The 15,824-nt window shown below is 41.9% G+C and overlaps 1 protein-coding gene across 3 annotated transcripts in view; it reads left to right on the top strand.

Annotated features, from left to right (window-relative positions):
- CDK13 (cyclin dependent kinase 13) overlaps nucleotides 1-15,824 on the top strand; it is a 74,692-nt gene that overhangs the window by 29,114 nt on the left and 29,754 nt on the right. For 2 of the 3 annotated variants that reach the window (XM_090050070.1, XM_090050068.1), the window contains exons 5-6: nucleotides 601-771; nucleotides 14,304-14,348. In XM_090050070.1, coding sequence (XP_089906196.1) covers nucleotides 601-771; nucleotides 14,304-14,348 — 216 coding nt within the window. The remainder of the gene's footprint in view (nucleotides 1-600; nucleotides 772-14,303; nucleotides 14,349-15,824) is intronic. The other variant, XM_090050069.1, reaches the window with a different exon arrangement.

Genomic DNA, 15,824 nt, shown 5'->3' with positions numbered 1-15,824 from the left:
ATTGAGGCACAAAATAGTTTTTAAACACCCATCAGTGTCACTAAATGTTTCCCAGCACCTTTTAATTAACAGGTTAAATTAAATTTAAGTAGGTTATTATATTTAATAAAATGCAATAAATTTAAGAGTTTCTCTTGCTTGCTTGATCTTCGTTTAAATTGCTGTTCTTCTGTATGTTATAAATATTAATAGGAAGAATCTCTTCCCACTTTGACTTCAGATGGGGCTGTAATATGAAGTAAGCAACCTGTGCAGGCGTCTGTGTATAGGACTGTTGTTAAGTCTTTTACTCTTGTGTGTGAGATTGATTGGAAGCTTGAGGTGGCAGGAAGGAGGAGACCACATAGCAGTTTGAAGAAAGTTATGTCAAGTTTCACTTCTGCAAATGTTTCCTGACCTTACTTTCTTTACAACAGTGCAGGTGCAAGCCCTGGAATATGAATGCATAATTTTTTTAAATTACAGTATTTAGCTGAAAGACAAAATCAGATCAACTAGAGTCATTGTATATGTGACAAGAGACTGAAAAATCTAAACTTTCATTTTTGAGTACTAGCATTAATTTTTTTTTTTTTTTTAAATGCTGAACCCTTCTTGCAGGAGAAATGGTGGCACTAAAGAAAGTACGGCTCGATAATGAAAAAGAAGGGTTTCCAATTACAGCTATTCGGGAGATTAAGATTCTTCGACAGCTGAACCACCAAAGTATCATCAACATGAAGGAAATAGTGACAGATAAGGAGGATGCTTTGGACTTCAAAAAGGACAAAGGTATGGGCATATGGACCTTGCATGTGTGTCTTTGCAGTCCTATTCTTAACGCGAATTGTCTGCAATTCAGCAACTTCAGGGGAGTTTAAATAGGAACAGCACTTGTATCAGAGACCTTTGAGTTGTAAGGTGACTTGCTCCTGCTGCAAGCTCTACATTTAACAAATACAGCCTTGCCATTGCTTTTAGGAGTATTACACTAAACTGTGTTGAGAGCATTCTGCTGACTGCTATCCTGCCTCAGCTCGGCACGTTAATTGCAACAAAGTTTGTTTTCTCACCTTGGATCTCTTCCTGTAGCCTTCCACCGCTCTCATCATTCTAGCCTGTATCACTGGGATGCTGCTGCCTTGCCCCATGAGGGGCATCTCCTTCCTTACAAGCTCGTGCTTTTTTTGCAATATGTGCCTAATCCAAAAAGAGGAAGCCAAAGGACAGCATAGTAAGTAAGTAAGGAGGTCGCTTTGAAGGCCAAAAAAAAGATTATTTGCAAGATGGACTTATTCTTGCTTATCAGAGATCTACAAACTTCCTTTTTCTGTACACTTTATATTAAAGCTAGCTTGAGCTATTGCAACCTTCCAAGCAGACAGAAGTGACACTGCTGTAGGGAAACTGTGAGGGAAGGCGGTGTATTACTCTTTGCATGTGTAAATTTGATAGTAGAATTGGTCATGCCATCTTTGGAGGACTCGTGTCTTTTGTGTTAGTCAACAGGATCGTCTTCAGAGAAGTAGTCTGTGGTTTGTTCTGGACCCTAGAAGTTGGTGACTTAATAAAAATTTTGATTGAGAACATGTTGTTTTAAGAAAAGTAGATGCATCTTGTTTAGTCTGTCTGTCAGTTTCTGAAAGCTCAGTGGGATCACTGAAACAGGAACTGGCATTTTGGTCAGTCAGAGTAGCAGCTTAAATTTGCCAGGATTAAAACCTTCAACTCTAAGAAGTCCTTAGAGTCTGTGAAAATTAAACTTGACCAGGACATTGGTTTTTCAGTATGTATCCATACCACTACAGTTTCCATAACACCACATTTGTACAGCGGTTCAGTAAAGACAGCGATGGGGAAGTGTGTCCGCTTCTAAAAACAACCACCAGTTGCAGCAGGCAGCAGACTTTCTGTTTGTCTTTTTGTTCATCATTATTCAGACCTAAACTAATTAGCTCATGAGACCAGTTTGAGGTGCAGTTATCCCAGGGGCAGACAGTTATTTGGGCTTGTGGGCCACAGACACTTTTGGGGAGCTGTTGTGAGCCCGCCAGACCCTGCAGTAGCCCGGATCCCACATACCCTGTGGCATCTGTGCAGCAGCTGAGCATACAGCCCTGGCCCTGGCTCTGCCTTGCCCCAGCTGGAGTGGACCAGCTCTGGACCAGCTGGGTCTGGCACACGTAGCCCTAATCCTGGCCACCCTGTGCTTGCTCTGGACCAGCCCACCCATGATGAGCAGTAGCAGCAGCAGCCAGGCAGAAGCTGCTGCTGGGCATGGGAAAAGCAGCCTCTTCCCTTTGCTTCTGCCAGATCCTTCTTGCTGCAGCCACTTGGAGCCTGCACCGGGGCTGTCCTATAGCTCTTCTCCACTGCACGCCTCTCCCCTGCTGGGCAGTCCAGAAGTAGTGCTGGTGGCAGAGGGGCACCACAGAGCAGCTCAGGTACAGGCTCTGGACAACTGCAGCAAGAAGGGCCTGGCAGCAGTGAGGGGGTTGCTGCTTTTCCGCTGCACCCAGCAGCAGCTTCTGCCTGTCTGTTGTCACTGTTCATCATGGGCAGGCAGGTCTGGAGAGGGCGCAGGGTGGCCGGACTGTGCACATAGATCCCAGATGATTGGGAGCTACTCTGCTCCAGTCAGGTCAGGTCCAGAGTGGGCATGAGACAGGCTGGACCAGGGCTGTACACGTGGTTCCCTGCCAGTCCATGGGGCCCAGGGCCAGAGTCCAGCTGCAGCGCCATCCCAGCCCTGCTGCATGTCTGGGGGCTGCAGGACACACCATGGACCAGATGGTGCCTGGGCCAAGCAAGACCAAGGAACATGCCACAGGCTGGACAGAGTCCTTCCATGAGCAGGATGTGGCCTGCAGCCCATATTTTGCCCACTCCTAGGTTATCCAGATAGTTGTACCTCATTGTTCTCTTTCTGTAAGTGCCATGCTTCATTTTCTTCCCTGCCTCCTGTTGTGCCACATCTGAAATTTAGCAGTAAGTTCTTTAGGGTGGTGGCAGTAGCTTCGTACTCAAAAGTATCCAGTATATCTTTTGATGCTACAGAATTATTGAACGCTTTTGTTTTTTCATTGATTCTTCACTTGTAAGACTGAGTCTTTTGTTCTGTATTTGGTATTTATAATTAAAGAAATTAACAGCAGTTGTTAAAATACTAATGGGAATTTAGACAGTTTCCCAGCATTGGATTTCTGTAAAGAGGCTTGAACAAAACTAGTTTCTGACAACCTTTTGGTGAACAGAGAGTAGTAGTAGCAAAATGATAGATAAATCTTGCATTTGTGGAAATGCATTGTGAGGTGAACATTTATTGCTGAGAAGTTGTGGTCAACTCACAGTCCTGACTGAGCAGAAATCCAATACAAGTATGCTGTTGGGGAAGTTCTACTTCAACCATAGATTAAAAATATAGAGTATAGCAATGTTTGCAGTGAAGTGATCTTCTAAATTCCTTTGAGCTAAAGTAGATTTTTTTAAAGAACTGATTTATTTAATGCCCATATATGAAAGAGACATGTATAGACCTTTATAGACCTTTTTTTCCTGTATACTCCTAAAGTTCTTGGATTTTAATTTTTGGAGTGTAGGTTAGGTTTCACTTGCATCTGTATGTGTGCCTTGTGCATTACCTTGCAGTGTTGGGTATAGGAGTGGTCATTGGCCCCTATATGTGTGTTTGTTGCCTCTTATTTCTTTGCAACAGAAAGGGTAGAGCAGCCACAAGCCGTCTATGCTGTGAGATGGAAACTAGACAGTCTTCAGCTATTGTGTTTGAGCCTTAGATTTAACCCAGTTGCCTGATTTTTATGAAGATTTTTTTTCTACTTTATTCCCCCCCAATCTTCTTTTGGAAGTTTCCCAACAAATATGGGGAGTCCTTTTGTATACTTCCTGTACATCAGGGTGAAACACTTGGTAATAACCATTGTGTGAGATTTTAACCTTATAGGATTTAAACTCTGTCCATCGTGTGGTGATACTACATTCCTTAGCTGGTGGACATAGCAAATATCCTTTTGTCTTGGAGAAAGACCCACCTAATCTCTTTTGTGTACCTGAAACGGAAGACTCAAGTTTTAAATTGCAGCTCTTAGAGCAGCCTCTGAAAGTTGGATCCAATTTGGAAGAGGGAAACATTTTCCAGGCAAGTTGTCCATGGCAAATACTCTTCAACAACCCCAGTCCAGCAGGCTTGAAGACATCTGAGAGGGTATTAATGTCACTGGCATTAGCGCCATGATCTAATAAATCAAGCACTGGCACCTGGACAGAATTGCACTTGAGTTTGTGTGGCTTAAAGAATAGAGCTGGTTTCCTCACAAGGAAATCACAAGGAACATCCTAAAAGTTCTGTTAGCATTGAGAGGGAGAGGCCAAGTATCATCCAAGAAGATGGTGTAAGGAGGAGAACCTTTTACCAATATCAACACAAAAGCCCACGCTAGTGTAGCGTCACTCATAATGAATGAGCCCTTCCTAGCATTGTAAAACAACTCTGCCCCCACCCCTCATCCGTCTGCTTTCAGCACCAGTCAAGGAAGCTTTTCTGTTTCCAGAGGTGTCATTGTCTTTACTATTTGAACCTTCTTTCCCCCAAATTTCGGGCAGGGAACAATCCCATTAATTAGGAACAATATTCAAAAATAGTTGGTGAAGCATTTCATGCTGAGCATTGATTCATGACTGGTAGGTGAGACGTCATATGCTGTCTGGCTTAAAATTTATCTTTGAGGCCAGCCTACCCAGGGGCTAAGAATGGGACCCCATTGTGTGTAAAGAGAAAGGTTAAGGTCACTGGCATTGACAGCCAGTCTTCCTGCAACAAAAACAAACCCCTTTGTGAGAAGGTGGAGGTGGCTTGGAAAGTGCACTGGTTGCCTTCTCCATCTGAGGAATTTTCATCTAGTCTGGACAAGATATTGCTTGAATGTTGACCAGTTATGACTAGAGCTTTCCAAGACCTGTTCATAGCTCCAGATTTGGACATGGAGACATCAGGAATCTGAGAGAACATGCACAAGCTTCTCAATGGCAACAAAAATAATCTGTCTGTTTAATGAAGGAGTAGTTAGAACTAAGTTATTCCCTTGCCCCTCTTCCCTTGATTTGAAGCAATAGAAAATAAAACTTGAATAAGTACTAAATTAAGCATAGTAGGAGACTTAAACATTTTTTTGCCTTTAATAGCAGGGTTGTTTCTGGAATCTGTGACAGAGGTTCCCACGCAGTATTGGGCCGCAAAGGGTTGGTTGCTGGGTTGTGGCACGAGCTTTAACCAACTCCCAGCAGCAGCAGCTCAGCCCTCACTCACTCGCTCACTCCTGGCCCCAACATCCCCCATCCCTGCATCCCCTTACTCCCACGCAGCTCTGCTGCCAATCTGCAGTATAAAGGTTGAGAACCACTGGTCGAGGGGAAAAAAAGCCTGATCCATCAAGATGACTTTAAGGATAGAGACCTCAAAAAACAGGATCTTTTTCGGGTTGGAAGACCTTGTCAAACTCTTCCTTCTGATTTTTCAATTTGAACTACCCAAGTTAATAAATCTACAGTGCGGAAAAGGTAGCATCTTTCCAGCCTAAGCTTTCACAGAACCATCAGAGGAATCAAGAGTGGCAGTGAAGGGTAGGTGGTAATAAACAAGCTGTTAAGAGTAGCAAGGGACACATGTAATAAGTCATAAGGTGCTCAGCCTTCTTATTACAGGTGTCTGTCATATTGAAAAGTCCAGGCAGCAGACAACCTTACCCTGTGAGGGAAAGGAACTCTTTAGCAACTGGAGAGATTAGACACTTTAGTCCCTTTGGTTTCAAGGGAAGTACAGATTTTTGAAGATTATACTGTCAGAGGACACTTCTGAAAACTAACTGGTTCAGAAGGCATAAATTCGTGGTTCTCAACCTTTTTTAAACTTGAGGCACCCCTGGATGGACTTAAGGCACCTCTTGGAAAATGCCGGTTCTTAGTTTTTACTCATTTTTTGCCTACAGAAAAATAATAGAGCAGTTTTTCTGTTGCAAAGAATTCTGAAAGACCACAGTTGTGAATTTCTATTGGAAATCTCTGAATTTATCTTGTGAATCATGTTTGTAAACCTAACTGTGCTAACATTGTGTGGCACCCTGGTTGAGAATCACTGGCATAAACTTCCATAGGCGACAGCACCTGTCAGGTGTTATGAATGAACTGTGTGTACTTGTAGTATTGACCCCTGCAAAGCCAAATGCTGTAGTCTTATTCCCACAGATGCTGGTCTGAATACCCACCTAAAAAACTGCACAGTATGATACTAGGAGTGTGCCAGTCATCCTTCTTTTCTGTTGTAGATCAGTCTCACTTCCAGAGACAGCAAGTTTGATCGGGGAGTTGAGCTGTGCCCAAAGCATCTCATAGCTAACCATTGGAAATCCCCCCCTCCCCCCAACTTCATCATCCTTGATCTTGCACAAAGAAAAACCACAGAGAGTGCTGGACAATCTTACCTACAGCTACCCATCTATTTTCATTCTTTGTTCCCTGCCTACTGTTCAGGAGCTCTCCTTATGAATGCCTATTACAAAAATAAGTGACCTTATGGCTTCATATAGGAACCATAGAAATGATTCCATAGGAGCAGTAGGGATAGAGGCATCTACTCACACTGTTCCTATATTTCAAAGAAGGAAATATGGTCTTCATACTCTCCTTGCTATGAGGAGAGTTGAATAAACGTCTCCAACTTAGGATGTCGTCACCATTTCTTCCCTTCCAGCCCTTACATAGTTTGTGTTTTTTGACCCCTGGCCCACGGACCAGATTTGGACCATGGATCTCTGTCATCTGGCCCAGGAGGCTTCCCCCATGGGTCCAAAAATTTGCTGGTGGGGGAGTAGTGGCAGCTAATTTCCACTCATCTGCTACCTAATTTCCAAACCTGTTAGATTGGGTCAGAGGAAAAATTGGAGCCTTATCCTGGTGCACAGTGCCAGGTGGAGGTGGCATAGGTCCCTGCCTTGCCTGCAGATGGGCCCTGTCACTCTTACACCCCATGGGGCTTAAATGTTTAAATTGAGCACCGCTGATGTAAAGAATACATGCTCCTTCATTCCTTTCCATCCAGCCCACAGGAAGTATTTAAGATGCACAATGCAACTAAATCGTGAGCCTGGGTCATTATCAGTTGTTGTCTTCTACTGTTAAATCATAACATCTGATGTATATTCTCATAAATTCTGGTATTCCCCTGAAAGATTACAAAAGCTAGATGCAACTCTTTGTGGCTTCCTAGTTGCTAAAGCAGTTCTGTCAAACAGACTTCTCAGATGTCTGTGCAACTGTTGCTAGGCTCTCAGGCTAGCAGTCCTAAGGTCACTGTCAGTTCCTGCACTGAGACCTCAAACCACTCCTCCTGATGGTCTTGGGTGATGGCTAAGTCAGTGCCATGGAAAGGCACTGCTTCTCATGTATGTTGATAATCCTGATACAGATTGGGACGTGACCCACAGGAGAAACTTATCTCTCAAAATAGAGAGGATTCTCAATATAAGCAACCTCTAATGTAACTTAGACCCAGGCTGGTCTGGGTAACCAAGGTTTTTGAACACTTGCTGCAGTTAAAACATTCTTGACCTTCATTTAACTCAGTAATGTCCACCAGCAATGCCAGTATGTTGCAATAGAGCATTTCTTGACCAAGGTGCTCATATTTCTCAAGGATCTGATGCACACTTGCAGGTACACCTTCTACATGCTCATGCTCAAAATGATCTCTGGCCATCACTTCAACCATGGTTAGATGGTGACCTTCATGCATACTTGGTAATATACCTTTTATAACAACACACAAATACTGAGACGTCAGAGGCCATTTTGTTCCAGAGGTAGATGTATACTTTGTTGATTTGGTTTAAATGAAACTCCTAATTTGTCAGTCTTTACTCCAGTGCTGCATTCTACACAAGGGAAAATGTTGAAGCACGCTGCATTCACTAAAAATTATCCTACTGTGTTTGTGGCAATAAGCAGCTGCCCCAAAGGCCAGGTTGAGTGATTGATTGCAGAAATAATTTTTAAAAAATTGTATGTCACGTTACCAGATCGCTAGCAGCCAACCAAAATTTAAAGCACCAGACTCCAAGCAGCATTCTAACATCTGAAGTTTGCAAGGTCACTACATGAAGCAACTCACTTCTGTTTGTCAGACTCTGTGCTCTTAAATGCTGTATCAGTTGCCAGGGAGAATAATCTTAATTTTTTTTTTTTTACTGATGTGGCTGATTCTCAAGCACAAGGCGATACAGGTTCATATGTGGCCCTGGTAGACACTCTAGTTTAACAGATTCCAAGCTCAGAATGTGCACACACATTTATAGCAGGTTCTGTGCTGCCTGCATCTTAGAGTCATGGTTACTGAGCACTTCACACGTTTTATTTTTGGCTATGTTACTGTGTCAGATTAATGCTGTAATGCTAATTTTTTACTGTTTCTTGTTATTAAGACGAGAATACGCTGTTTTAAGGGGAATTAAAATTTTTACATATATTTTTTCTCTTTAAGTGTCAAGTGGGAGGAGCTTACTTTCTATTTAAGGTACCCTGTGTCTCATACACAGGGCTCATCACTATTTGACTTTAAGTGAGATGCCATTAGAGAAACTAGAACACTTGGAATACAGCAAACTTCTTAATATCCTGGCAGAGCAATATAAACAGTAGGATCATTTATATAATAAAATGTTTTAAAGGTTGTTTTAAGACTGTAAAATCAAACATTCAAAATTATGTAATTCCAGCTTGTCAATGTACTTTTCAGTAGTTTCATTGTGTGTATTCTTTATATTCTCTTCAATGACATGATCCTGTGTGTTGCTGGTTTAAAGTGCCTGGCTTGCTGGCTTCATGGTCTTGATGTTTTTTTACATGTGAATATACAGGGTTATTCTCTTTTTTTTTTTCTGAAAACGAAAGGATGCAGCTGTATATAATTATTCTGGACATCATTAAACAGTACAAAACAAGTGAGCTGAGGACTGCTTTAATTGGCAGAAAGAATGAACTGATTCTGTATGAACCAGCCATTAGAAGGTGAATCGCACCATGCTTATCCGTAAGAATAATTCATAGGCAGTACAGTTAAGCCAGTACATTTAGCGCATTTTTCTGAAAGGCTATAGGTGTAATAGGCGAGTCCCATGTCTGTTTCTACCCCTCAGAAACACAGGGGCCTTAATCAGTAGGAAGGATCATGAAAGGTTCAGAGTTATTAACAGTAATTAGCAGTCTGTATAGAATTCAGGGGTGAGGTCACATTTCCCTCTGGTGGTAGGATGTCACAGGGAGAAACATTTTACATATTTTGTGAGGGATGAGTGTAATTAAGGAGAATGACACTTTAAAAAAATACCTTTTATAGACAAATGAGGTGGAATGAGTACATATGCTTAAGGTTGTGTCTACTTGTGTCTGCATCTAAGTGGGGAAAACTTAGTTTTTTAATACAGGTTATCTGTTAGGAAGAGTTACTCTGCTTCTGTCAGCCGATGAAGGTATCTTACATGCATGGAAAATGCTTCAAGTACCAGAGCCTCTCCAACTCTGAGAGGCTCCATATTGTGTATAGATTCATAGAGAAGTAAGCCTGGAAGGGACCTTTGGATATAGTTTCTGCAGCTGAATTGGTCTGAAGGCAAAACTTGGTGTCACAACTTCTGTTAACTGTAGTAGAAATGGATGTCTTTGTGCAAGGGTCCTGGTGAACAACATTACCACCAAGTCATATTTTCATTGGCCTTTTGGTTTCTCCTTTCAGTTTGCTTGAGGACAGCTCAGCTCACTGACAGATTAGGGTATGGACAAACACATTTGAAGTATCTTCAAAAGGGAGGTGGGAGCTGCTACTCGGGGCTGTGCAGCAGCTGGTCCATTGTACTTCTTACGTGGTCATAAGCCTGTAGCAATAGAAGTGCACTAAAAGGCCCCAGCTTGTACCTTGGATGAAGCAGGGTTAAAGTTGGAGTGGTTCTATAATACTCTTAGGGCTACAGGCTCCTGGAGATGTAGCTGTTACAATGTAAAAAGTGCAATGCTGTCCCAGCAGCAGCTCCCCTTCCCCTCTGAAGCTGCTCAAAGTGTCTTGTTCATACTTCGTGACAGACTCAGAGGGTACTTGAGAAGTTACGTTTTTTTTCCTTCCATTTCTTCTCATTTTCCTTCCATTTTTCTTTGGAAGTTATGGGGTTTTCTCCCTTTTGAGGATGTCTGTGATATTCCTGCAACAAGCAAGAAAACAAATAAATAACCCCCCACCTCCCCCCATCAAAGCTAAAACAAGAAACTGTTTAATGTGTGTAAATCTGTTTTTCATATGCTGAATTAGATAAACCATTCTCTGCTTAGCCACAGGAAAATAGAGATCTTAAATGTCTAAAAGGCATTTTATCAGACCCTGCTGTAAGTCTTGGCTTCTTTTAGTTCCTCCTGTCATCTAAACGCCTTCTTCCTTGATCTACAGCAGCCACCCCTAACTATCAAACTAGTTTTTCTGTGGGTATCTTCTTTCTCTCAGTTTTTGGACTTCATAAGACCACAGAGACTTGAGAACTTGGAGAATACAGAGAATCTTTAACAATTAAGAACTGTTATATAAATGATTAACAGTCCAGCTGCTTTTGCATGTACCTAATCTCCATTTTTGCTGAACACTGCAGAAGTTTGATGTCGCCTGTTTTAATTTGCTTTTATTAATTTCCTCTACTGAAAAATATAATTTGTTACCTGACTTATCTTCCATTGTCATGAAATATAAATTACTGATAGGCAGTACCTTTCATAACAGCCTGAATGTAATAATGCTTAAATCTTCTTACATATGTGACTGAGTGAAAAACTGATGAGATATGACTAGTTTGAAGAATCCTTCAGCCATTAAAAAAAAAAAAAAAAGGTACTCATGCCAACCTTTGGTTCATGTATCCTTTAGTCTTCATTTTGAGACAAGTTGGGGTTCTTTGTTTCTGTTACGGTCTGCTTGAGTGAAAAAACAGCATCCTTAGGATTTTAACTCAATAAAGGTTAATTTGTTTTCAGAAGAACCGTTCTGACATTTGGTTTGGTAATGTAAAATCAGTAAGCATGCGATCTGGGCAGTTAAATCATTTAAATTGCAGAAGGAACTATCAGTCAATGTTAGTTTGTCAGCACTGATATCTCATAAGAAAGCAGATCAGGGTTTGGGGAAATTTGGTAAGGAAGCACATCTAATGAACATAACACACCTTGGTTTTTGTAATTCTGTTTCTAAAGAAAGACTCATCTGAAGCATATCAACTTCATAGTACTTGCAGATTTCCTGCATGCTACCTCTTTGGTTAGGGTAGTTAGCAAGTTCACTCCTGAAAGGAATTTTTTTAACCTTGATTATGATTTTACTCACAGAACAAAGTACCTGTGAACTTTGTAAGACTGATTAGTTATTTTCTTCCACTATCAAGAAGTAGTTCATATAGTATTTTTGAAATCCTGTCATTTAGAAAGATGCCCTGACAGCAGTCATGAAATCATCACAGAATATATCACTGCTGGCTGGCTGGCTGTCAACTATATGCAGTCTCAGTGGGGGTGGGGGGAGGACTGACTCTCCGCTGTGTTTGGAGACTCAGTAGAAAAAGGATTTTTTCCAATGTTCCTGTTTCCTACAGCCCCTATACAGGAGTGGAACAGTGTTCAAGAAGATCTGAATCTAGTCGAATATATCAAGAATGTGTCTCCCTATTTGCTTTATTTTGCAGAGGATTCTTGATAAATTGGGTGCTAGTTTTAGTTATGGAAAATGCTTCCTCTCCATTGGTACAAAAAGTACTCTGGAACAAAGAGGAACATTTTTTTGTCAGACCAAGATTAATTTCTACTGTCACTTGACTTTCACATTTTTACTGGCCAGATTGGTGATAGTGGTGGTGAGCTGCTGCTGCTGCTGCTGTTGTTTGGATTTAGATCTATATCCCACTGTGCAGAAAGGTTCAGGGCAGCTTATTGTCTTCCTATGACCTTAGGACTGCCCATATCACAAGTTTAATAGTCCCTAATCCCCACTGGTGAACCTCCTGTTGTATTTCTGTGGATGAACTAGTATAGAGGTTTAAAGACAAGCACTTTCTACTAGGAAGACTTAAATCTGGTACGGATATACTCATGTTAATGTTGCACAGATATTCGTTTCTGTGTTATCTTGCCTGCAGTGCAGCTTTTCACTAAGATTTGTTGTCCTTTGCCTACAGTTTGAACCGAACCACATACAGAAGTCTCTAGTGACACTATACCCCTTGCATCTCGTATAAAATTATCTTCACGCAACATCTGAGATACCAACAATCAATCATAGAATTATAAATTAGGGTTGGAAGGAACCTCCAGAAGTCTAGTCTGATCCCAAGACTGAGGCGGGATTGTCCCTATCCAAACCATACTATACAAACCATAATCTAAACTCTACTCAAGACTACTGTTACCCTTGACATGACACAACCCTAACACCCTAACCTGCCACAGGTAAAGCAAGGGAGCCATGGAAGCCAATGGCCTCCTTCTATGTACTGCTATCAATGTATGCTTACAGGATCCTGGGTAAAGGGGCACACCTTGCTATAGGGCGGGGCAACACGCGTGCAGACACACGCACGCACATGCACGCACGCACACACACACACTTTATACCAATCTGACCATGGGGTAATTTCCTTCCTTAATTTCTGACCTCAAACAAGGCCCTGAATGGGCAAGCCCCCTAGCCAGAAACCTCCAGCTTTGCTCCCAGCAGGAGCATTGACACGCCTCAGTCGAAGTCCCTAGCCTGGGCTGTAGCCAACACCCAGTGTCTGTGAGCAAGGTTTAAAAGCACATTGCCAGGTGTAGCAGAAAGGATGAGAGGGGGCAGGGGCAACCAGCAAAATCCATAAGCATGGGAAATACCCATAGTAGAAAACAGACATAGTTATGCCTAGATCATCCCTGACCAGTAGCTGCCCAACCTCTTCTGGAACACCTCCAGTGCTAGATAGTTCACAACTTCCCTAGGCAGTCTGTTCCACTGCCTCACTGTTCTAATGAAGAAGAAATATTTTTGATATCCAGTCTAAACTTACTTTGCTGCAACTTCAAGCCATTGGTCCATGCCCTCTTCTCTGCAGCAAGAGAGAAAAGGTGCTTTCCATAGTCTTTGTGACATCCCTTCAAGTATTTGAAGATGGTTATCATGTTCCTTCTTAAACACCTTTTCTGCAAGCTGAACATGCCAGCTCCTTCAGTTTCTTCTCATATGACTTGGCTCCTAAGCCTTTTATCATCTTTATTGCCTGCCTCTGGACCCTCTCTAACTTCTCCACATCCTTTTTAAAATGTGGAGCCCAGAACCGCACATAGTACTTTAGTGAGACTTAACCAGTGGTGAGTAGAAGAGGCAGTATCACCTCCTGTGTCTTGCTTCTTTTGCTTCTGTTGATGCAGCACAAAGCCGCATTAGTCTTTTGTGTGGCTGCATCACACTGCAGACTCACTGAGTCTGTGATCTCTCAAGACTCCCAAGTCCTCTTCCTTTCTGCTGCCATCCAGCCACATATTTGTATATATTTGTGTTTTTGATTATTCCTCCTGAGGTGTGGCACTTTGTGTCTTCCACATTGAACTTCATCCTGTTAGCCTTAGCCTAACTTTCCAATCTGTCGAGATCTTTCTGAATTGTACTTGCATCTTCCAACACGTTAGCTGTGTGTCTCAGTTAGTGTCCTCTGCAAAGTTGCTCAAGAAATTTTCCATGCCAACATCCAATTGTTAATAAACATGCTGAACAGCACTGGGCCCTGGACAAACTCCTTTGGGACTCAACTTGAAACCTCCTGCTGTTGTGACCCGTTAATAATTACTATTTGCTTGCGGCTATTGAGCCAGTTATTCACCTTGTAGTAGTTTTGTCCAGCCTACATTTCTCCAGTTTGTTTATAGGCAGGTTGTGCAGGACTCTGTCAAAAAAGCCTTTTTGAAGTCCAGAAGCGCTGTATCCACAAATGGTTTGGTTAGATGAGGAGTATCTTTCTTTTTTACACTTTCATTGGGCTCTTGCTTAGCACAAATGGGAGCCTGCTTGTTTGGCTGTTTCACCTGACACCTGTATTTGCATGCTGGAGTAACATGGAGGAAAGATTCAGAGCTCAGAGGGACTTGTAACTTGTGTTGTGATGCTTTTTAAAAAGAAGATAAGAATGAGTTTGGCTTTAATTGTATGTGCATTTGGTCTTGAAGCTTTGCAACCTGTAAATCAGAGAATCGTCTATTTTTTGTAGTTCCTCAAGCTTGGATACAGGACTGTGGGAGCAGAATTAAAGGAGGTAATATTTGCTTACTTGCACAAAGTTAGGTGACTTTCCAGAGTTGCTGGACAATCAGTTTTTAAAAAAAAGAAAAAAATCTGTGTTTGCTTTGAGGTGTGATGACCTGCACCTTTATAATATTAATGTTGCCACTAGCAATATTCATTTTTAAAAACACTGATAAGAGAGGAGCAAAAATAATGCAGAGGAACTTAGAAAGATTAATATAGCACTGACCATCATTAAAGCTATTTGACATACTTCACTTTAAGACCCTGCTTTCAATTGTTTATAACTTTTCCAGACTTCAGCCAGACAGGTGCTGACCTCCTTATGTCTGTTGTAGGCCAAACATTCTTTTAAAAACTTGAGCTCAAATAGTTCTACGTTTTCCAGGAAGAAGGCTAATGAAACATATGTTCAGTCCATGTTAAATTCTCAACCCTTTTTTGGTCAGATGTGTTATTTGCCTGGATATGCATTTTACCATTCCTGTGAATATTGCACAGCTTTGGGCATATTTAAAGCATTTGGAAAAAATAGTTTCCATGTGCTTAGTAAAGACTTTCACAGCTAAATTGCCCAAACAGTCCATTTACTGGGTATGTTCCAGTCTGGGTGGGTCTGAGCAGAACTTTCCTTGAAACTATAGATCCTAAAGCAGATGAACTAAGAGCTGGGGGACTCCCTAAGGACCCAACTGGCCCTTCTTTTGGACCCTATCCCCAAATGTGTAGGGGATAAAAACATACAGAGGGATGTTGAGAATAGGTGGAGTCTATGGGGATACTGAGGCTGGGTGTTGTTGGGTGGAGAGTGGAGTCTTGGGGCATGGGGGAAAAAATTGACTGGCTGACCAAGGAGACAGCAGAAGGTATGCTGACTAGGAACTGTAGGAAGGGACAAGAGTACAGTAGATAGCAAAAAAAATAAAATAAATAAAAAATTAAAAAGACCTGGCACTAGCTGGGGAAAGTGATTGGTAAGCTGACCTGTGGGGAAACACAACATTGTAGAGGAACATAAGATTGGAAGGGGGCCTCCTGGTCTGGTTTTGTATGGTCAGAAGCAGCCGTTTTCTCAAGGATGGCCCAAAATCGCCACTTCAAGTTCACCCTTCAAGTTCACCCACAACTCTAAGCCTTAAAACCAGAAATACCAGCACCTACAGCATGCTGTAGGTAAAACCAGGGGAGGATGAGCAAAAGCATTTCTGAGTGTTTTCTAATTATGCGCAGGAGCATCAACTCACTCCAGTCAAAAAACCTCTATGTGATATGTCCCCCCTTCTCCCCATGCCTCTGTCCAAAAATAAGAAAAAGGAGAGAAGTCCCTTCTTGGCCTCTATCGGTTGGTCAGAAAAAGTTCTGAAATATAGGCTTCAAGGACATTTGCCAAAATGCAAGGGTAAAGACTGATGAAGGAGCCTGGAGCAGTGAAAAATATAGTTTTAGGGGAGATGACTAGAGATTAGAATGGAAAGAGATCACATGA

The sequence above is a fragment of the Crocodylus siamensis genome, chromosome 5 (assembly GCF_052110815.1).
Source record: "Crocodylus siamensis isolate JL-2025a chromosome 5, ASM5211081v1, whole genome shotgun sequence".
Classification (NCBI taxonomy): domain Eukaryota; kingdom Metazoa; phylum Chordata; order Crocodylia; family Crocodylidae; genus Crocodylus; species Crocodylus siamensis.
The sequence above is the reverse complement of the archived record's forward strand: the minus strand, read 5'-3'. Positions and strand labels throughout refer to the sequence as shown.